At 40.8% G+C, this 23,359-nt stretch overlaps 1 protein-coding gene across 6 annotated transcripts in view; it reads right to left on the bottom strand.

Annotated features, from left to right (window-relative positions):
- Window positions 1-1,891: 1,891 nt before the first annotated feature.
- The window catches only part of SEMA6C (semaphorin 6C), a 459,642-nt gene continuing 438,174 nt past the window's right edge, over window positions 1,892-23,359 (bottom strand). For 4 of the 6 annotated variants that reach the window (XM_069949807.1, XM_069949808.1, XM_069949805.1 and 1 more), the window contains 9 exons: window positions 22,872-23,003; window positions 21,900-22,055; window positions 21,549-21,722; window positions 21,330-21,467; window positions 20,275-20,352; window positions 18,944-18,996; window positions 15,631-15,681; window positions 11,552-11,701; window positions 1,892-6,744 (listed from right to left, as the gene is read on the bottom strand). In XM_069949807.1, the coding sequence (XP_069805908.1) occupies window positions 5,495-6,744; window positions 11,552-11,701; window positions 15,631-15,681; window positions 18,944-18,996; window positions 20,275-20,352; window positions 21,330-21,467; window positions 21,549-21,722; window positions 21,900-22,055; window positions 22,872-23,003 (2,182 nt within the window). In that variant the 3' untranslated portion in view covers window positions 1,892-5,494. The remainder of the gene's footprint in view (window positions 6,745-11,551; window positions 11,702-15,630; window positions 15,682-18,943; window positions 18,997-20,274; window positions 20,353-21,329; window positions 21,468-21,548; window positions 21,723-21,899; window positions 22,056-22,871; window positions 23,004-23,359) is intronic. The other 2 variants (XM_069949810.1, XM_069949809.1) reach the window with 2 other exon arrangements.

Here is a 23,359-nt window from a genome sequence, read left to right as displayed (position 1 = left end):
CGTGATTAGTCACGTGAAACGGCTAACGGTCCCCAGGCCAGAAGAGGCGTGATTAGTCACGTGAAACGGCTGTAGCCACTGGACGCCCCTGCTTTCACTTCCCCTCCCCACTCCCGTCTATCAAGACGAAATAAACGGACATATACCGCAGCGGTTTTTTGGTGAGTGCAAGCTTCTTTGTCTCCTTTTTTGGATTATAGTAGTTATATTCCTGTATATAGGAGCAGTATTATAGTAGTTATATTCCTGTATATAGGAGCAGTATTAGGCTGCGTTCACACTACGTATATTTCAGTCAGTATATTTCAGTCAGTATTGCAACCAAAACCAGGAGTGGATTAAAAACACAGAAAGGATCTGTTCACACAATGGGGAAATTGAGTGGATGGCCGTAATTTAAAGGGGTAGTCCACCCAAAAATTTTTTCTTTCAAATCAACTGCTGCTATGAAGTGACAGAGATTTGTAATTTACTTCTATTAAAAATTCCAAGCCTTCCAGTACTTATCAGCTGCTGTATGCCCAACAGGAAGTTGTATTATTTCCAGTCTGGAGAGCAGGAGGGGTTTTCTATGGGGATTTGCTCCTGCTTTGGACAGTTCCTGACATGGACAGAGGAGGCAACAGAGAGCACTGGGTCAGACAGGAAAGAAAACACCACTTCCTGCTGGACATACAGCAGCTAATAAGTACTGGAAGACTTAAGATTTTTTAATAGAAGTGAATTACAAATCTCTGGCACTTTATGGCACCAGTTGATTTGAAAGAAAAATTTTTTGGGTGGACTACCCCTTTAATGGCAAATATTTGCTGTTATTTTAGAACAACGGCTGTTATATTGAAATAATGGCCGTTATTTACTGTTATATGGCGACCATCCACTCAATTTCAACATTGTGTGAACAGATCCTTTCTGTGTTTTTAATCCACTCCTGGTTTTGGTTGCAATATGAGGACCACAATACTGACTGAAATATACGTAGTGTGAACATAGCCTTATAGTAGTTATATTCCTATATATAGGGGCAGTGTTATAGTAGTTATATTCCTGTATATAGGGACAGTATTATAGTAGTTATATTCTTGTATATAGGAGGCAGTATTATAGTAGTTTTATTCTTGTATATAGGGGCAGTATTATAGTAGTTATATTCTTGTATATAGGGGGCAGTATTATAGTAGTTATATTCTTGTATATAGGAGCAGTATTATAGCAGTTATATTATTGTATATAGGGGCAGTATTATAGTAGTTATATTCTTGTATATAGGAGCAGTATTATAGTAGTTATATTCATGTATATAGGAGCAGTATTATAGTAGTTATATTCCTATATATGAGAGGCAGTATTATAGTAGTTATATTCTTGTATATAGGAGCAGTATTATAGTAGTTATATTCTTGTATATAGGGGCAGTATTATAGTAGTTATATTCTTGTATAAAGGAGAAGGTGCATCATGTTACTTATGTTTTCCTACACTGACATCAGTACACTTTATACCAGTGCTTCTCTGTAGGGTGCACTCTGTCTGGTGAGGCACTGGGTTTCTGCCTATGTCAGACATCAGCACAAAGTATGGACTCAAAACCAGAAACTGCACTGGTAACGCATGCCCTGCAATATCAGTGCGGCCTCAGTTGTTAGATCCTTGGTGTAGGGAAAGTGTGTGATTTGGGGAAAAATGCGGAGAGGACAGGTGACAATTTGCAAAGAATTGAACTGGATTAACCAAGATGGCAGCTTCAATCTTGGTCAATCCAGTTCACTTTTCCTCTGTAGGTAGAATATCTGTGTGTAGCTAGCTCCTTGAAATCCTTTTGTACTACAGATGACAGCAGCCGTCTTTTTTTTTTTTTTCTTTTATTATTTTTTACAAATTTTACATTCACTGTCTTTATAAAAATGCAGATGATGTCAGTCAATACGAAGGAACAACAGGTTATTCAGTCCAGAGAGTCGGACTATTATACATATATAATAAGGGGTGAAGGGTGCAGTTGTGTGTAAGGGTGGACAAGTTGGGAACTTGCCATAGACATGAACCTTTGTGACTTAAGGTAACTTAAAGGGGTTGTCCAGGCATACTCTCTCCATTGATCTGACATTGGGCGACCAAGGTCATATGAAGTGTGAGAGTATGCCTGGGCAACGCCTTCAATCTTTCTTCTTCAGAGAATACCTTGCACAGTGCTAGCATCCATATCTTTAGTCACATGCCCAAAACAGTAATGTTTTTAGAATAAGCATTAGGCAGACAATTGGTTAACAACCCAATTAAAATGATAAAATATTTTCGTCTTGAATCACCCTCAAAATGGCGGCCACCACTACCTATCAAGATATCTCCTGTCTCTTGGTTACCTTACAGAATGGCTGCTTCACCTTCATGGTTACGTTTATGGTAGATATTATCCAATGAAGTCACAGGGAATTTTCAATATCTCCTTGGCCTCCAACTGGGGACAACTCAGACCCCATTCACAGGTAGGAATATGTCTCTACTTAATTTATAAACCAATGAACATGTCATTGTGATGTGACAGATGTGATAGATGGGCCTGGCCTGTATTCACATTATATGTTTGGCCATTCATTTGAATGGTCGGCATGTTATACTAGATTTCCCAAAAGGAGGCCTTCTGCATGGCCCAAAGCGGGTTCCAACTAATCATTGGGAGTTGTAAGAGAGGCCAAAGATAGTTGTGTCGACAACCCAGGATTTTTTTATATTGATGGTCTATCCATTAATATCAGATAGGTAGGAATCTTACTCCAGGCAACTCTGCCGATCACCTGACTAAAAGAGCCTAGGCGCCCATGTTCAATTGGAAGCAGCTGTATCTGATATCCCTGATAAAAGAAAAAGATGTAATACCAGGTACAGCCACTACCAAATGTACAGCGCTGTGCCTGGCAGGAAGTGAAGAGATATCTGTCTCTGAAATCAGCTGATCAGAAGGGGTACCAGGACTTAGACCCCCATAAATTTTAATAGGCCATCAAAATAAAGCTCCCAGAAAACCCTTATAAGCATCTGACCCTTCTTCAACCCTTTTTTTTAACCTTGCTATGCCTTGCCAACATAAAACAAAGAAAAAGTCCATAAAATAAAATAAAAAAAATGGCAGTGATTCTTTAGATTTACATTTTACGAGTGTTGTATACGTTTATGGCTTCTGCTGTGATGTAATTGGAAACAAAGGAAAATGTCGGCGCCCGTGTCTGCAATCTTCAAAATTTGTCACTCCTTGTTACAGAATTAATCCAGAATTCACGTTTATGTAAAAATCAATTAGCATAAGAAAAGGAGCCAGTCTCCCTCCGGACAGACGCCAACGTTTTCCTTTGTTAATGGATTTATTTTATGTGCGGTACTGCAGCTTGGATGGATTCACTTCTAGAGGTCGGAGTTGAAAGACCAGACACAACCTGTGAACAGGAATGGAGGAAAGCAGCCAGTCCTCGCCTAGTCCTCTAGTCCTGTACAAGGTTCATTGGGTTAATAGAATATTTTATAGACCTAAAAAGTTCACTGTTATGTTAACAAGGCAATGGGAAGTGTTCCTTTTCCATGTGGAAAATACCCACTTATTAGGCAGTGAGTTAAAATAGCCCTATGGGTGAGAGATGTGGTTTAGACTACAAAAAAAAAAATTCTCAACCCAAAAAGTAACAAAAATTTGACCTGCAATTTTTTGGGATATTTATATATTGCATATACATTTATTTTGACATGTGACTTTTTAAGATGGGATTTTTTTTCCACTAAAATCTTATGACTTCTCTATGATAACAACAGGGCTACATAGAAACGGTCAATATGGAACCCCCCATTCCTGGTTCTTGTTCCCATCTCCAACAGTTCCATGTGCTTGTTTCCCGTAACTCCCATCCACTCTTTCTATGTCAGGCAACTTTGGCCCTTTTCATTTGCTCACAACTGCTTCTTGCAGAAAGGGTTAACCATGGTCGGGTTCACATCAACCATAGTAGTAGGCGAATAAGGTTGATCACCATTTTTGACCCTATGGTACACATGGCCTTGCCATTAATGAAACAGAGGCTATTCCAGGTTTGTTGATGGCCAGCTTCACTTGCCTGATGTGAACAGGTAACCAAAAATGGAATATTGGACAAGACACTAAAAAAATTAATAACTAAGGGAATCTGGAAACTAATCGGACACCACGGCACCCAAAGTCCTGAACTCCTGACAGTGTCGAGTGGAGATTTGTGAAACTCCAATAAGCACCCTTAGCAAAAAAATTAAAAAAGATAACCACTCAGTGACAAAATAAATACAGACTTGTGTTGCTACAATCGCACTGTTCATAATACTAGATTGAAATAAGGCACACATGTACACAGACTATCCATTGAGCTAACTGGATTCAAACAAAGGCAGAGCTGGAACGTCAAGAACCCCTCTCTCTCTTCTCTAATGAACTTGACGCCTCGGCCAACTCTATCCTGACACTCGGCAAAAGTGTTAGTTTTGAGCACACAGTGCTTATATCCTGGCTGGCATACATCACCCTGATTGTGAATATATATATATATATATAGAGAGAGAGAGAGCTCATGTACAGTAAGTCACTGGGGATTCAAGGACAGCCAAGACGAGACAGTTGACTTGCGATACTGATATGGTGAGATAATCGTAATGCAGTGGGCCACCATTGATAACTAATCTTAAAAATTGGATGGGTCAAATTATAGCCTGGCTCAGGCGCCAGCATATATTCTCCAATATTTCTTGATCTATACATTTTCAGTAATATTAATATAGAGTGAGTTCTTGCCCCTACACAGTAGGGTATTAAACCTCCTTTTATATGGAGTTAGGTTGTGAAATATATATATATATCTTTATATATATACACATGGATGTATATATAAATTAATGTACATTTGATCTATTCCTCTTGAGGTATCCGTTCAATGTATCCAACTGCATCCAGGAAGTTTCTGACGGATCATTACACGTTCCTCATTAGTGGTATCTTACGGCTCAGGGACACAGGTAAAGTCCATTGAATCGATCCATCACTTGTGATGATCTGTGATGTTATTCCATTAGCCGGCCCTCCCAATACTGTCAACTAGTGGGCCCACTTTCTCCTGTACTATGGACCAGCCAAAGGTCATTGGATGTAGATCAACAGATCATGCTCTCCAAGTAGAGGAAAACAACGTAGCTAGGTAGAATACTTAAAAATGAACAACAGATGTCTACCACCCTACAGAGTCCCACCCGGGCTTTATGTAAAGCCGATTGAGAGGGTATTGCTGGCTTAGTCCATCTTAACTCCTCACAGCGTTCTCCAGTCCTTTCACCCGACATTCCTGTTTGCTGGAGATGACTTGACATTAGATGGTTTTGAAGCACTCTTTAGAGTTTTAGAACACCAAGGCAAATTTCATAGCATCTGTTTTCACATTTCAGAAGTTTAGAAGTGTCCCCTTTTTGGTGTAACTTCCAGACGTGATCATTAATACTTAAACTGGTTCCCTTCTTTTACAGGGGAAGATGGCAGAAACACAGGGTTTGAAGACATCTCCGGTCTCAAGGACAGGGTCCTTTTCACCATACCCCTCTGCATTGGGGTTTGCTCTGTGTAACTGTGCTGCCGAGACAGAAAAACACTGTGACTATCCATGGGCACTGGGGTGCCTGTTGAATGCATCCTTGTGAGGAGAGGGGGTGGATGTTGTCTGTTAGGTTGGCCTAGGCTATGCTGCCTTGAAACCAATGGCCCACCTGGACCTATGTTCATGAGTTTGTGTCCAGAGGATAGAGAATGCCTCTGGGATGGGTGTCTGGACTGTTTCTCCAAGCATGACTGAGGAGTAACATCTGGCGGGATATCCAGTCTCCTGGGCAGGCTGTCTCGTGGAAGTGTTGAGGAGCTATAGTAAGGAGCACTTTCAGTGTCAGGAATCTGGGGCTGTACTCTGTTCATGAATGATACAGGTGAATGAGGACTGACAGCTTGTGGACTTAAAGCCATCATTCCTGACATTTTTCTTGGTGATCCACCACTCTCTGGAAGGTGTTTTAGAAGTTCATCAAGAGTAGTCACCTCTCCGCCTTTTGGAAGATAACACTGTGAATGACGAATCAAGGCCCTTTCTGAGTTGGGTATCTTTTTATCATCTGCATAGCTTGAAAGAGGTTGGTCATATCCATGCATGCTGCTTGGTAAGACCACAGTGCTGGGAAACTGGAATACCTGGGAGTTTGAGACGGGGAAATGAAATACAGGGCTTTTCCCTTGGATCTCTTTAGCGTTATTACAATTTTGGTTTCTTTCCCATTGGTTCTTGAAGGCTTTGAGGTTTTTCATTGGCAGTTCTGGTGTGGACTCTGGGGTGGGAAGACCCTGGAGCTCTGGGTGTTCCTTGCCTCCGGCTTTGGTTGTCTCTGTGGGCTGCTCTTTGTCACCATGAAGAAGGGTTGTATACAGTTTTGGAGAAGTTGCTTCCATCATTCCTTCCTTGGACTGACTGTCTAGTAGACCATTCATCTTTGCCAGGCTTCTCAGGGATAGTGGCCGCTGAAGATTTGATTCCGGGTCTTTTGTACTGTGTTTGTTTTTCTGAAACATATGGTTGCAGTAGCAAGACACAAAAAGACCAGAGAAGATCGCTCCGATCACGAAGGCTACAAAAACACATCCGATAAGGAAGGTGAAGTGGACTGTCTTGGTGGAATCTTTGCCTGTAACCTCTTGATGTTTACCTTTAAGAGAGAAGAGAAATAAATCAGTCACAATAATATAAAGTCTATTTCTATGAATGATATATTTCAGCGTGTTGTCATGTATGAATGTGACTCCTGAATGCATATGGTGGGCAACAGAAAGACCTATCTTTATACCCGTTCATGTTTAGGTATAGTCCAAAAATAACATTTTAGGCTCTTTTTACCCAAATCAAGAGGACCACACAGGGCATCATCCAACAAAAGGTGTGACCTACCCCAAGTCACATGCCCTGCCAGATGCCCCTAGCTACATTAATTCCATTTCCCAGACAACCCTAATGCTAATCAGCTCCGCTACAATCTAAAGTTGCTCCTGTTGTTTTCGACTTATTATTTCTATACTTTTTAAAAATGCAGCCAAGGCTCCACACTTTTTCCAAACTTCCAGTCTGAAGAACAAAAGGTTTAAAGAGTAAAACAGAGTTTACAGAGTTTCGAGTTTTAAAATTCTGTTCAGGTGGAAAAAAAAACCTAAACAAATCCCCCCAAAACTTGTCTGCTCCCTAGAGATCTCTGCAAGATGGAAACACAAGAAACAACGAAGTAGCTGCTGAGGGTCCAATTATCTGTAGAGTTACAATGCAGCACAACATTCAACGCCAAAAATTATAGGGACACACAGGCCGGATAGGTAAACATGTTATATTCTAGTGTTGGGAACGGCATAGAACTTGTTTATCTAATTTATATGTGAAATTTGTTGACATGATTGAACTAATTTTGAAAGAAATTATAATTTTAATGTATGATGTCAAAGAAAAATAATTAAGGCTCCTTATTAGTGTTGAGCAAACCTGTCAAACAGTTCGGGTTCAGCATTGTTCTCCAAACACTCGGCATCCGATTCCCCATGGCTGCAGGGGTTGGATGCCACCCTAGAGACTGCAAGACGTAGATACAGCCATAGATGAGTATTTGGGTTCGAAGAACGTTGCCGACCCTGAACATTTTGGCAGGTCCACTCACCACTACGCCTTATTTGTGTGCAGATGATTGCCCATTACTAGTGGTAACCTTCGATCTAGCATATTGATTGGTGTTCGCTTAAAGTAGTATTAACATCGGGAAATTATGTTGGAGGGTGAATGGCCACATGGACACAACTTACAATCGTTTGTGTAGCCTTTCATTTCCCTTATTGTTAGTGGTGCAGTTTACATGGGGAGATGACGGACCTGGGCCTTTTACTTGGAACAGTGACTGGGAACCAATATTCCTATGGACGTTTTTTCTGTTCATATTTAGTCTGTGTATAATACTATTACACTTATATAACCTATCTTCAGACTGCCTACGGTCTAAGTTTTCCATGGTCTAAGAATCCGCCCTACTGTATTATATTCTAAACCTTGACTTAGATCAGATGCCACTTATTTTGGTGTATTAGTCAAGTATTCTCCATTATGGATACTAGCTCTGTCACAGAAAAACTTCCTAAAATGTCTGTAGACCTAAATAAACTGATTGATTTACTCAGGATACCACAGAATACCATAGATATAGGTCTACCTTACAAATGTAGGGACCTTAGATAGCTGTTTAGCTGGCCGATCCAATATTCAAGTAGATGGAGATCTGCCATGGATGACATCATTAGTAACGTGATGTCATGAGTGATGTCACACTACATAGATTGATAATGGTTTCAAGTAAATAACTTCATTTGGAAGTCACTAAATGTCTTTCGATATACTCCTAGATTTTACCACTTTGGTACTGTATTGTATTCTAGTCATACTCTGCCCTCTCAATCCTTGTACTAGGTATAACTATGTAATTGTTTTACCTGAAGAGAGTTCCTATAATAAAAAGCAGTCAATTCCATACCCAGGTCATTGTGTATTCACGAGGGCAGTATACAATGTATCTATATATTTTCTTATATGGCAAGAGGTTTTCGGGCACCAGGTATAAGGGCCAAGTGTAATTTCAGTCCTGGAGCCCCTGTTTTCTCAGCTTTTGTACTTTCCATTGATCATCTGTGTGGCCAGGATCGGTTTGGCTCAATACTCTTTTAAGTGGCTACTTTTATTGAGTCGAGTAATCTAATAATCTGAGCCCATTCTTTCCGGTGACCCGAGGTTCCTTTGAAGACAGTGTTTTCTGTATCTGTAGTGCATTGTCACGCCGCTTGCATTCGCCGCTTTTCCTCTATCTCTTACGTCTGACTCATGTCGCAAAGAGACCAAAGAGATCTTCCAGCGGAAGAAGCTGCGGCGTCGCATCAGACATCAAGGAGCTCGGAAAATCTATGCACAGTGCTATTCAAGCCCCGAAAAAAGCCAGAATCTCAGCCATTGTTGTGTTAGCTAATGTAACCGGCCTTCATCCCTAAAGACTGCCTGGCAGGAGCCGAGCCCGCGGCCCCGAGACAACTTCATTGGAACCTGAGAAAGCTGAGCGCTGTTAATGCAATGAAAAGCGGGAGCCAATCAAACTAGAGCGCACTCGGTTGCCGAGAGGTAATGAGCTCTTTCCTTCAAAGCCACGACAGCAGGTAGGGCAATCACATAAACTAATATACCACTATAATAATTACACACTGACTCCTCCGTGGACGACAGCAGGCTCCCTCTAATCTTTCCACACTCAGAATGTTTTTAATTTTTTTTTTCTTTTTTTTTTTTGAAAGCTTCGACATTCTTGGAATAATTTCCTCTTCGGAAAGTGTCGGGAAATTGCATTTTCTCTGTATCCTATTCTCAAATCAATTATTTTAACCCAATTCATGCTGAGGTGAGGAGCCTTCCGGGGACGAAGAGAAGGCACATAATTATTTTTTGAGATCAAGATCTACGAATTGGCAATTTTTAACTTTTTTTTTTTTGTTGTTGTAGCCGGAGATTGATGCATTTCGGAGCTGGTTGCCGATATCTCTGGGGCAGGTATAAATAGACTTGGTCTATATTTACTTTGCTGTCAGTGGGGAAGGTGGTTGACGTTCGGTTGGGGGAAATGGGGAATTTTAGCCAATTCTGCAAAAGATTTCAAAAGTGTCTACCTCTATAATGCAAAATGGGTTGTTAGCTGAAGAGTATTCTCGTGTGTGTACAGATGGGTTATAGACCAAGAATGGCTGATTCTACAGCAAATGAGTCTTAAAGGGGAATGTTTATAGAGGCTTTGAAGGCTTGACGTTGATTAAATAGCCATCTTCTTTTCCAGTATCCACTTAAAAAAATTCTACATTCATGGTTGAAAATTATACTTAGCTAAAGAATATTCTTAAGAAGAGAACACTACTAAGACTGTAAGGGCTTGGCTTTGGTTGAGGTTTCGACTAAGTTCTACTGCTTAAAGTTGCCTTGGATTCCCTCAGGTAAAGGAGGCTCCTGGGGCTCTCAGAAGATTCTAACAACCAAAAGTGACAAAGAATGGGTTATGACAGACATGGTCGGCTCTTTGACTAAACTAGACCAGGTGTGGACCAACAAAAAAAGTTGCCTTAGTAGGAATAAGATAGATTCCCTGTAGCTTCTAATTGACAAGATGACAACATGGAACCTCCATGAGAATAAGCTAATGGCACTTCTGGAACTCCACCCAAAGCTCCTCCCAGTAGTCAATTATGTAAATTAAGTGCCAAAAACCCTTTAATGGGAACATGATATCACTTGTATGCATGAGCAGCTTTTGGTCTTACATTGCACTAAAGAGTGCTCTTGAAGTGAATCTGTCATGACTTTCATCAACCTGAATCACTAGTGATCTGGGTGGTCGCTGGTAGCTTCTACCTACCCCTCCAACCTTGACTGATAGAAAGATCTCTCCCTATTTGGATACAGAGAGAGATTTATCAATTAAAGGCATACTCCGGGGAAAAAAATGTTTTTAAATCAGCTGGTATTAGAAAGTTATACACATTTAAAAATTACTGCTATTTCTGGAGTCGGGAAGGAATTTTTTTCTTCCTCTGGTTCAACACAGTAGGGTTATAGGTTGAACTCTTGTCTTTTTTAACTTTATTAACCATGTAAAAATCTCAAGTCGTCCAGTACTTAGCTACACTGTGTCCTCCAAAAATAAATTACAAATCTGTATAACTTTTTGACACCAGTTGAAAACATTTTTTCTTCGGAATACCCCTTTAAGACCAGTGGGAGGGGGATTCCTCCAAGGACCTCCCCAAACACTGTAATCCAGGCAGATGAAAGTGATAATAAGCTCCCCTGCTCTTTAGTACAATGTGATACCAGAAGTTACTCATGCATACCAGTGTATATATATATATATATATATATATATATATATATATATATATATATATTTCTGTATATAGATGATATAATGTAGTGATTATGGGGAGCAGGGGGATAATTTGGGGGGATTTGTCATTCGGATGATGAATACTATAGTCAGTCTCTCTCAAGCCTGAAGTGAAGTTAACAGTTTAGTTTCTTGAAGTCAAAAACGACCCGCGCCCCTGCACATATGCGACTTTATGACTCATTACTGGGTGATATCGCTGCATGATGTCTTCCAGGAATAAAAAAATGAGATGAATTAGACAAACAAGTTATAACACAAACACAATTATCACATCTAATGAGAGCGTCGGAGTCTCATGCACGGATCATGCACTGTCTGCCATAAGCCCGCTCGCAGCCAAGGGACATCTAACCAGCACATGATGGACAAAGCAGATGGGTGGAAGGGATATGGCTGAGGGGGGAGAGGGGGATGTGGCACCTCATTGATTACAAGCCAGGACTAACCTGCAGCAGCTACGAGTCAAGTCAACTACCAAGAGCCTAGGGCTGCAAAGAATGAATACCCCTCTTACCCTGGGTTTTTAGATTGTGCCAGGCAGAACGTTGGTAGTAACCGTCTGATGTCACACCTGGCGGGGCGTAGTGAGGCCCGCCTGGGTGAGTCACTTCCCCAAGGGAGGCAACACTGGCAATGGTGATGTCAAGGCTGGGCGGGACTTTTCCTGCATTACCAGCAAGAAATAAAACATAATAAAACATAGGCAAAGGCAACATTATCAATAGCGGTGAACAGGGTGCAGGTTATTGGGGAGCGGAGCAGTGAGGGAAGGGGGTGAGGGGTCCGGGTTAATGTGACAGGTACAAAACACCATTCAATGTGGTTCAATATGGAAACAGCTAAGTAACCCAGTGTAAGAGAGTAATAAATTTCCTACTGAAAGGGCTACCGGGATACTGAGCTCATTTAAAGGATTACTCCATATTATGGTGCAAAGAGGCTTAATGCACTGTGATTAATACTAGCCATTCAGATATTACACTCAATAATATATGTGACCAATATCGATTGGAGAAACGGAGAAGAAAGCTGTCTGATCTCCATGCGTAATCCCAGCCCCTTATCCTATCAGGCCTATTACATTGCTATTTGCACCACTTTATGAAGTAAGACTTTTGACTTGTGCATGCAAACATATGGGCAGTGCCGGGATGGGACATTTATATGGCTCCCACGTTACAAAAGGTCTCGACCCCTAATCGACAAATGCGAAGAGATCATATATCATGTATATTGTATCATCCATACTTAGTGTAATCATATATACAGTGCTCCCAGGAATATATACTTCATGGCTAAAAATCTAGAAATAATTTGGGAAGTAGTAACTCAAGCCTGCGCTTCGCTTCAGACTCTTAAAGGGGCCGAAGCACAAAATATAAGCTGATTTAAATTTTTGTTTCAAGCGTCCGTAAAAAAAAAAAAAATTGGGGATTTTAATAAAATGGCTGAGTGTCGGAGAAAAAGCCGGGTGTACAGGAATATAGATCTCTGAGCTGCAAAAACATTGTCAGTCACAAGGTGGCAGAGGAGCTTTGATTTCCAAATGCCACCATAGGGGAACATGTGGGCATAAAGTAGTATAATTTACTATAATTTTAGCTTTTTTTCTAGAAAAAAAAAAGCAGAAAACATTAACAAATATTTTAACATCTACAAATCCATTATGTCTCTCACTCAGCTCTCTCACTCATTTTTTCACAATCATTTTAATTAAATTTTTTAACCTTTAACTTAAATGGGAAGTCCGACAAAATGAAAAAAAGGCAGGGGGGTGCAGGAACATAATAAACAATGTATACTTACCTGTCCCCGTGCCTCCATAGTGCCGCCCCGGATCTCTGGCTGTAATTTTCGTCTAGCATCCAGGTACGTCACATACCCAACTCCCCAAGCTGCAACGTCACAGCCCTGTTTATCGACTGCTCACTCTGCCAGTCACTGATCCCGGTATCCCACCCTAGTCACTGATTGGCTGAGCAGGGAATCGCCCGGCCTGGTATGTGACGTTGCAGTTGGAGGAGCTACAGCAAGACCCAGGAGTGGCAATATGGGGCATGGGGATTGGTAAGTATACTGTCTTTTATGTTCCTGCCTTCCTGTTATTTTTTAGTTTTATGGCACTTCTTCTTGAAATAACATCTTATTGTATCGGGTAAAAAACGTCTTTTATTCCGGTGGTGCAGTGTTTAAGAGGCGGAGTCTTGGGCACGGATGCTGCAATGCCTCTCTCTTCTTCCTCGCCTTTCTTTTTTGTTGGTATGCCCCTGGATATTCATGTTCAGCAGGCCCATGGCATGGATGCTCCACGTCCTGCCCCTTTGACACTGCTCCTCCGGAATAAAAGAAGTTTTTTTAAATTAATGCTGGCACCAGGAGACAAGACAAGCATCGAGGAAAGCTACTAAATGGTATCAGAGTTTTGGGGGTGGTGTTGGGTCGTAACAGATTCGCTTTAACAGTAGCAGAAGTGACCGACCTCTTGTTCTTTAATTTAAAACAAGGCTTCTTTTTTTATATAAAAAGGTTGAAATTGCAGATTTTTGTTCTGACATTTCCCGCTTTTGGTCAGTTTTTTGGCTTTTTAAAATTATTTTTAGGATTTTATTCTATAATTTGCTAGGAGTTCTAATCAAAGTAAGTTGTAAGTTTCCAGTGATCTGGCTGATGCTTCTTCTCTCTCGCTGTGTATGTCACACTTCAGTAAATCTTTCCATCTGACAAACACCTTTCTCTAGAGTGACAAATCCGAGCTTAAAGCAAGACGTCTTAAGGATACGAGATGGGACCTGCTGTTAAATTAATGATATACCATCTCCTCTAATCCTCTTCTGCCGCCTCGTCACCGTAATACATCGACTCTGTCTGCTCTATCCGCTAAAATGGTCCCTGTTGTAGTAATGGGGGAGGGCGGGTTTTCACAAATTAATTCTTGATCAGTTTGCATCAAGCTTAAAAAGAGAAATTGTTAAAATCTAATAAAAATGTCTTACTTTTAAATTTTTTTTTTTTTATCCGACACTGTCCGTTCCTTCCTCCCGAGCATTAATTTACATGGACAGGCAGTAATAGGCTAATAATGTTAAAAATGTTAGTGCCGCTAATGAAGACAAGGAGAATCTCTTGTGAGCGGCTGACTAAAAGCCGCCTCATTAGGCGGATCGGAAGAGAACGCCGAAAATGGAAGAATTTCAAAATAAAATTGAAAACATAAAAGACACGTTAAAAAAAAATAAAATCCAGTCAAAATTTTTCTTCCTCAAATTTTTTTTTCTTCATTTACCTCATGTGAAAATATAAAACCAGATAAGATGATCCTTTATGTATTATGTACAATAAGTGGGAACTTTTTTGTGAAATGCTTGATTTAAAGAGTCACTGTCGTATTTTTTTTTTTTGCAGAAATCAATAGTCCAGGCGATTTGAAGAAACTTTGTAATTGGGTTTATTAGCCAAATCTGCCATTATCTGCATGTAAAAAGCCTTTTCCCAGGTCCCCCCCCTCCTTCCTCTTTTTCATCCACTCTGAAAAATCTGAAAATTGTGACTTGTTGCAGGAGACGTCCCCTGTCTGTTCTAGGGAGAGGGGAGGGGGGAGGAGGAAGGAGGGAGTTAGCCGGCAGCAGAAAGCAGATAACAGAGGATTACAGGCACGGAGCTGGGTGACAGCTGTAATCTGAGCTCAGACAGGTCACTGGTGATGGTCAGTACAGATAACGGGTGAGGGATTTGTAGATTAACTCTTTGTTGTCCTGTTTTGGTCTTTTCTTTAGCTCTCTCCATAGGAGAACAATGAAGACAGGGGGGAGAGCTTCAAACTGCTTTTTCATGATAAAAATGCATTTTTCGGATAATAAACCCAATTACAAAGTTTCTTAAAATCGCCTGGACTATTGATTTCTGCAAAAAAAAATTTCACGACAGTGACACTTTAAGTTTTGAAATTCTCTTTTTCTGTAAACTTAACGCTGAATTTCCACAAAATTTTCAATATTAAGTTCCTGACAAATTTTCCTGAGACCTAAAAAATGACTCATGACTCCTTATATATATCTTTATATGGCATCTCCCGAAACAATACATCCAAGGGAACGTAATTTTTTTCTCATGGATTCCTTATAATATGTTTAGGATACTAAAGTACAATATGGCCCATAGGTTTCTTTGGACCTGTATTACATTGACATGTAATATAGCTCTGTTCATTTGGTAGTAGACCACTAAAGAGTTGATAAGATGACTGATGGCATGCTGGTCAAATTTTGGTAAATTTCATTGTCTTGTTATTAACCAAATTATTAATTGACCTTGAGTGGAAATAACCAAACCATCTTTGGCTGCCAACATTTTGTTCTATGGTTATTGGAAGTCAATTTTGGATCATACGTGGTGTTCAACATTGACAAGAGTTTATCGATAAAACTATAACCAGTCGGGCATTAGATGTTCAGTTTGGTCAAGCCAATGTCAAGTAACTCGGTGAACAACTCTTGTGAAAGACCATGTGATGTGAAGCAAACACCATTGGAAAGGACGGGTTATGGTCAGGGAAGAGTGGCAGAAGGTTGGTAAAGAAAAGGATAAGAAGGTTACCATAAGAAGAGTCACCTTCTATGTCTGTACTTCCGGAGGCGGTGACAACATCTGGAATAGAGACAAAAATTTTATCACTTTTGAGGCCGAGCAGTGATCAATTAAAAATGGGAGGAGACTAAAGACGATTTCGATAAGATAATTTTCACTTTTTGTTAATGTAAAAACCCGACATTTTAGATTAATGGAGAACAATGTTTTGAAGTATAATTTCCAAGAGACATCAAAATAAGAAAAGGAAATAAGATATGATGAAGATGTAATTTAAAAGAAATTAAATGAAGAGTGGTGAAAAGTTTATGGACAAGTATAAAATCACAAGATGGGCTCAGAATCTGATCGGGAGCCTCGTGGTTCAGGCTTCCTTTCTAACATACAATAATAAACAGAATCAAAACATTTGTCAGTCCCAAGAATGACGCGTTTCGCAGTTTGGTTAAGTCAATAAGCTCAGTGTGAGTCAGGAGTCGGTGGTGAACAATCATCCACTGTAGTGAACCCATGATCCACGCTGTGAGGTTACACAACACATCACAATCTTGTCTCCGAGCACTATGGCCAAGACTACAATATGTCCTTTACAGTCTTTAGGAGTCTTTGGAGATAATGAGTGTTTCTGGAACATTTTATCGCTTGCTAGTCTTTCAGTAAACAGGATCAAGGCCTAGGGGTTATGTTTCTGTCTATAACTTATGTCTTTATTTCCATATGACACTACCTTGTTATTGTTACTCTGGAGCGAGGCATATACAGCTAGGGGTCACCTATATACCAAATGGTGGCTGCTCCACTTGCCACAAGGATCTGTTCTGGGACCTATTCTTGTTTACAAATGATATATTAGAAGATTTGGTAGGTAAGGATAGTGACATAGGAGAAGGTTTGGTAGGTAAGGATAGTGACATAGGAGAAGGTTTGGTAGATAAGGATAGTAATATAGGAGAAGGTTTGGTAGGTAAGGATAGTGACATAGAAGAAGGTTTGGTAGGTAAGGATAGTGACATAGGAGAAGGGTTGGTAGGTAAGGATAGTGACATAGGAGAAGGTTTGGTAGGTAAGGATAGTGACATAGGAGAAGGTTTGGTAGGTAAGATTAGTGACATAGAAGAAGGTTTGGTAGGTAAGGATAGTGACATAGGAGAAGGTTTAGTAGGTAAGGATAGTGACATAGGAGAAGGTTTGGTAGGTAAGGATAGTGACATAGGAGAAGGTTTAGTAGGTAAGGATAGTGACATAGGAGAAGGTTTGGTAGGTAAGGTTAGTGATATAGGGGAAGGTTTGGTAGGTTAGGTTAGTGACATAGGAGAAGGTTTGGTAGGTAAGGATAGTGATAGTGACATAGGAGAAGGTTTGGTAGGTAAGGATAGTGACATGGGAGAAGGTTTGGTAGGTAAGGATAGTGATAGTGACATAGGAGAAGGTTTGGTAGGTAAGGATAGTGATATAGGAGAAGGTTTGGTAGGTAAGGATAGTGACGTAGGAGAAGGTTTGGTAGGTAAGGATAGTGGCATAGAAGAAGGTTTGGTAGGTAAGGATAGTGACAGGAGAAGGGTTGGTAGGTAAGGATAGTGACATAGGTGAAGGTTTGGTAGATAAGATTAGTGACATAGAAGAAGGTTTGGTAGGTAAGGACAGTGACATAGGAGAAGGTTTGGTAGGTAAGGATAGTGACATAGGAGAAGGTTTGGTAGGTAAGGATAGTGACATAGGAGAAGGTTTGGTAGGTAAGGATAGTGACATAGGAGAAGGTTTAGTAGGTAAGGATAGTGACATAGGAGAAGGTTTGGTAGGTTAGGTTAGTGACATAGGAGACAATGGAAAATGCATCCTGGGGAGAAGGAACCCTCTAACCCTCTGAGTATCATATTAGCAGTTCTGTGTTGGCAAAGACTTCAGAAGAGAAGGATTTAGGGATAATGATTTCTGAATGTCTTAAAATGAGTCACCAGTGCAACCAGGGAAAGCAAATTGTATGCTGGGCTGAATATATAATGGTATGCTGGGCTGAATATATAATGGTATGCTGGGCTGAATATATAATGGTATGCTGGGCTGTATAGCTAGAGGTAGAACAGTAGTAGGAGGGAGATTGTGCTCCCACTGTATAGAGCTCTAGTGACATCACATCTGGAATAGTGTATCCAAACCTACAAAAATGGTGGACAGTCTAAAGCATAAAACCTATCAGGAAAGACTTGAGGATTCAAGGAAAAAAGGGACAGGAGGGCATGATCAAAACCTTTAAATATGTTAAAGAACAAAATGAGGTTCAGGTGGAAAGTGTTTTTAATAAAAAAAAAAAACAACAACTGAAGGCAAGGGGACAAAATCTGAGGTTAGTTGGGGGAAAGATCAGAAGCAACATGAGAAAATATTACTTTAATGAAAGAGTAGTAGGAGTAGTAGTAGTAGTAGTAGTACACACTTGGAACGAGCTTTCAGCAGATGTAGTTGGTAAATCTACAATAACTAAAGATAAACCTGGCTGGGATAAACATCCTACATTTTTTCACCATGGAGTTCCCCTTTAAGAATATCTAATGTTCTGCAGTAACAGCAGATACCGGAATGAAATTGGTTGATACTTAAAAAGGAAAAAAAAAATTATGCAGCTCAAAGTAAAAAATTAATGTGGCCGTATGGATGCATAATAAATAAAGGTAACATCGGACCAGAGAATAACTACCAGTCGCCATTTGTCTTGTAAATGTCAGAACTCATAATGGGATCTTTATTTTCCTGCATGGTTTGGCCGTATAGATTGGCTTTATTAATACAGAGTCTCGTAATGCGCCCAGAAGGTTTCCAACGTTATGAAATATGAGATAGGAAATCAGACATGAGAGAGAGCGTAAAATCCACAAGTTAATATACAGGCGGCTTCATCCCATCTGAAAGCCCAGGCGCAGAGGCCTCCTGCCGAGACACAACTATCTGTAGGACACACATTTTACTGCAGCCAAATCTATTCCTATAAAACACGGCTTTCATGTCCTGGAAATAGTCTCCCTTCATGTGTACTATCACCCCCATGACTTCTTTTCATTATTGCTGCCATATGAACTCTTATCTGATGCCATGTCCAACCATATACAGCACAATTACGCGTTGTTTGATAACCCGGTATAGTTATTAGGCGGCGGCTCACTCATGAGCTGGTTGGCCAAGGTCAACTAATCCCGTATGCTTCCATATTTAGGCCTGGTACAGGGCAGGAATGGGTTTGGCTCATGTAGCTCTAATATGTGCCTATAGTCCTTGGACTATCTCTAGCATTCAAAAGAGTAGTGTTTTAGGGAAGTGTCCTGCTCACCTTGACAATTGCCTCGATACTTCGGTTGCTCAATATCTTGTTCAAAGCCAACCCTAGAAGAAGTTGGAAAAAATATCTCATCAATATAAGATCATACAAACACCAATACTAAAGATGCCTATTAGAGATGAGTGGGAGTCGAGCATTCTCGAATGTTGTTCAGCATTTAAATACCTGTGCTGAAGAAGTGTGATGCAGCCTACAGCCCATATTTAGGTTTTCCTAAAAGGACTCCCTTGGGATGCATCCAACTTCTACAGCCAACAGTAGTTCCTCCTATTAATCACTGATCCTGGCTGCCCACAGGACCCTTAATCCTGGCATTGGCAGATGATTAAAGAAGCAGTTCACAAAAAATTATTATTGCCCCCCCCCCGGTAGGCGCTGGCACGTATACTCACCGCAGCTGGTCGGTGTCCAAATCCGGTGCGTGTTCACTTCCGCCTCTGCTGTGACTCCTCTTCTGTCTCCTGTGACTATACGTCGGAACTCACGCGCTTCAATGTATTCTCTATGGAAGCACGTGACTCAATCACAGGACACAGAAGAGGAGTCACAGCAGAGGCTGAAGTGAGCGTGCACCGAATTTGAATGGCGCCGCGTGACCAGAACAAAGCTGCGCCACGGGATACCAATCGGCTGCGGGGAGTATATGTGCCAGTGCCTACCGGGGGGGGCCAATAACAATTTTTTGTGAACTGCTTCTTTAAATAAAGTCCCCCAGCAACAAGATGGATAAAGCCCTTCACAACAATATCTCTGAGAGCCCTGAAGACCTAAGAGAAGTCAGCACCTTGTAAACAAAAGACTAAATTGTCATGACATGTTGGCAGCCATTACGGTTAAACCCAACAAACTTGAATCGAAAAGATGTATTGATGATTGTCACAATTTATTAGGACCCCTGTACCTAATGCATAAAAATATGTCCTTTAAGGGCTTCACTGCTTGATAACTCTGAGAGCCCTGAGGATCTAGTAGGTCGGGAGTCAAGTAATTGTTGTGACATGTTGGCAGCCATTGTGCTCGAAACCAACAATAAAGAAAAGATGTCATCCACTGTGCTGATGATCGTCTTTGACTATATCTTCCTGCCACTGGAATGTATCTTACCCATAATGTATGGGCTGGGAGGAGAAGATGTAGATCTCTTTATATTTATTTGATCTGATTATTCATATTCTATCTGCATTTAATGAGATCTTAGGGGACAGTCTTCTCCATTCATGAAATGTTAATCCTCAGTTTGCCGTTTGAGATTGGGGAAGAAGCCTACCCCCCACCGCTATACACTGAGCCTGTTATGTAATGTATCTTTCATGTGATATTACCTTATGTCGCCTCGGTAATTGGCGCAGTTCCCTGATTTTAACCACACGCAGTACGGGTCTCTTGATGCCAGGCAGCTTCTGTGGGAAGGAAAAAAGCCGACTTTGTATGGTATAACTTTTATAATGGGATCAATGATATTTTTTGGGACCCATTCTCTAAACCAGTCACGCAAAGCACAAGCCAACAAGAAACAAATCGAAGTCGACCTGTAGGAGATAGCCTTGAGTTTAGCCCCAAACATTAACCATTCTTTTGGAAAACCGTCTACATCAACAGACATCCTTCTATCGGGGGCCCTGTAGGCACCACGCTAGGTTGGCTGCTTTCCAAAGATCTGAGGCTTAAGTAGGATGCATTTGGCAAGCAGGCTTTTTCTAGCCTTCAATTCTCTCTTGGCTTCCATCGCAATAAGGAGTCTGCAAATTAAAGCTTTTCCCTTTCCACCACCGGAGCAGCAGCAGCGGGCACCCTGGGACCCCTTCAAACTTTATTGCACGGCTCGTAATACTGATGACTTTGTGGTAGGGTTATTCTGCCTGCCGTATGTACCCGCTGGAAGGGAAGGGTTGTCTCATTGAGGGGCATGCAGGGATTGAATGACAAGCTGTGAATTGTAAGCCGCTTTGTTCTCGAGATGCACACATGTGATGTGACTTTATTAATGAGATTATTACTGAGCTGGTTAATTTTACTTAGAACAGAAGGGATTTTTTTTTTCAACCGCTTCCAAAACTGGCGGGAACAATAGATGTGAAGCAATTGTTGTAACAAATGCAGCCCTCTTATACAACACAAGCCTCTATTCTCCTTTCTTCTTTCTGTTATGTTCCATTCCTTTGACTGATGGAGCCCTGATTATGTGCAACATGCAACATTCTGGCAGCAGAATCGGTAAAACAACTCTATATTGGGAAAAGCTACATAAATTCTGACACCAGAAGGAACAAGTCATTTAGAAGATAGGTTTGTGCAAAGGGCCATTATAGAAATCAAAAAGACCACTTGTTCTTGGCCAACCACCATCCCTAAAGAAGGAAGTCCAAGTGTTACCTACCTCCTACAGGTCCCATACAGTTCACATCGGCTGAGGGGAACGCGAATGATACAGCTGGAAAATGCAACAAACAGGGCATGATTGTCTTTGTCCATCTGCAGTCCTAGGATCCTCCCGTCGTCCATCTTCCCACCGCACCTACGTGACAGAATGTTTTATCGTATTGTTTTGGTTGCATAATGCAAGCAGCAAGAACTGAGCTTGAGGCCTAATCCTTACCTGTCTTGGTTGTAGACATTGATCTCTTCCAGGAGGACAGTTTCCACCGTGGAGTTTTCAGTAGTTCCTGTGAGAACCTTAAGAATTTTTCCATCTTCAGATCCCAAGAACAAAACTGTGTAATTTCCATAAGGACCGGCCGTAGTGTCTGCAGCTATCTGTGTCAGTTTATACCTGGCAATTTAGAAGAAGGAAGAATTAGACAGAAGGAATAGATCTGTATCATAATATTACAATGTGTTGATGTAGCCTTCTGGCAGTAAAAGCATAAAGTTCACTTATTTTTATTTGTTACAGCAACAGATTTTTGGGACCAACTACATTGTTTTCTATCCATGGATCTCTCCGTACCTGCTAGTTGTTTTGGTAAACCATGGTGTCTCTGTAATGGAAGGCACAGCCTCGTCTAAGAGAGGGAAAGATTTGATGAAGGAAAGGGTCTCATCTGGAAACTCATTGGATGCTTTGTAGGAAGCGGCATTGCCAAACCCGGCACAACACCCGGGCCTGAAAGATGGAAAGAAAAAGGGTCAATCCTCTCACCACAAGCCTCTGGAAATTTCAATCTATGGATCTCCTTGAACCCTCTCTTTGGAGTCTTAAGCTATGGATCTTCTGAAAACCTAAAGCCTATGGATCTCTGTAAGGCCCCAAGCTATGAATTTTTTGAAAACCTAAAGCCTATGGATCTCCGTAAAGCCTCAAACTATAGATCTTGTAAAAACCTAAAGCTATGGATCTCCGTATGGCCTCAAGCTATGGATCTTCTGAAAGCCAAGGATCTCTGTAAGGCCTCAAGTTATAGATATTTTCTAGGCTTCGGGCCAAGGATCTTTTGTAAGCCTAAAGCTATATGTTTCTTTATAGCCTCAAGATACACATTCATTTAAAGCCCTGATATATGGATCTCTTTGAAGCCTTTAGTTTGGATCTCCTTGGAAACTGAATCTATAGATCTATTCAAGAATCAAGTAATAGATCTCAAAGCCTCAGCTATTTATCACATTGATTTCTTCAATGCCTTAAGCTATGGATCTCCTCAAATTTCAAAGCCATGGATCCATTTTAAGCTTTAGGTTATAGATCTCCTCAAATCCACAAGTTATAGAATTCTTTGCAGACTCAAGCCATGAAGTTATGGATCACCTCTAGGCTTCAACGAATGGATTTACTCAGAGTCTCACAAAATGTAGTTCCTAGATGTCTCAAGCTAAGGATCTTCAAGCTGCCTCAAGTTATAGATGTATTCAAAGATGTTACTCTTATCAAAGCCTTAAGTAACTGATTGTTTTTTCTCTTACTGAGGTATAAGGCTACACTTACCTGGGGGCCGGGACCTTATCTTCTGGAATGGGGGTCCAAGCAGATTCGGTGGTCTTTTGCTCTTTGAACTTCCCATTAAAGACTTTTTCAATTTCATCCATATAGAAAGCACACACACCAGATCCAGTGATGCTATGGGAAAAAAAATCTTGATAAGTTACAACCTTATTCTTCTTACAGACACTTAATGGGCTCAAAAGAAACCTGTAACATGATGCAGCATCAGCAGCCTCAATCCAAGTGATGTAAAAAATTGGACCACAATATGGCGGCACCCAATGGCCTGTGCTCTGCATAATATCACCTCCGCAACATGTTAGCCTGCGTTTTATGGCCATATATCTCTATATTTCATATAAAGCTTCCCACCATCTATCCAGCAGTTTTTGTTAATAAGGATTTCTGTTCCAATTCCATATTAATCTCTCATTTTAATGGCTGCCTTCCCTTGATGCCCATCTGCATGACGCCGCGTAGACTCTAATGTG

Source organism: Dendropsophus ebraccatus, chromosome 13 (assembly GCF_027789765.1).
Source record: "Dendropsophus ebraccatus isolate aDenEbr1 chromosome 13, aDenEbr1.pat, whole genome shotgun sequence".
NCBI classification, from domain to species: Eukaryota; Metazoa; Chordata; class Amphibia; order Anura; family Hylidae; genus Dendropsophus; species Dendropsophus ebraccatus.
The sequence above is the reverse complement of the archived record's forward strand: the minus strand, read 5'-3'. Positions and strand labels throughout refer to the sequence as shown.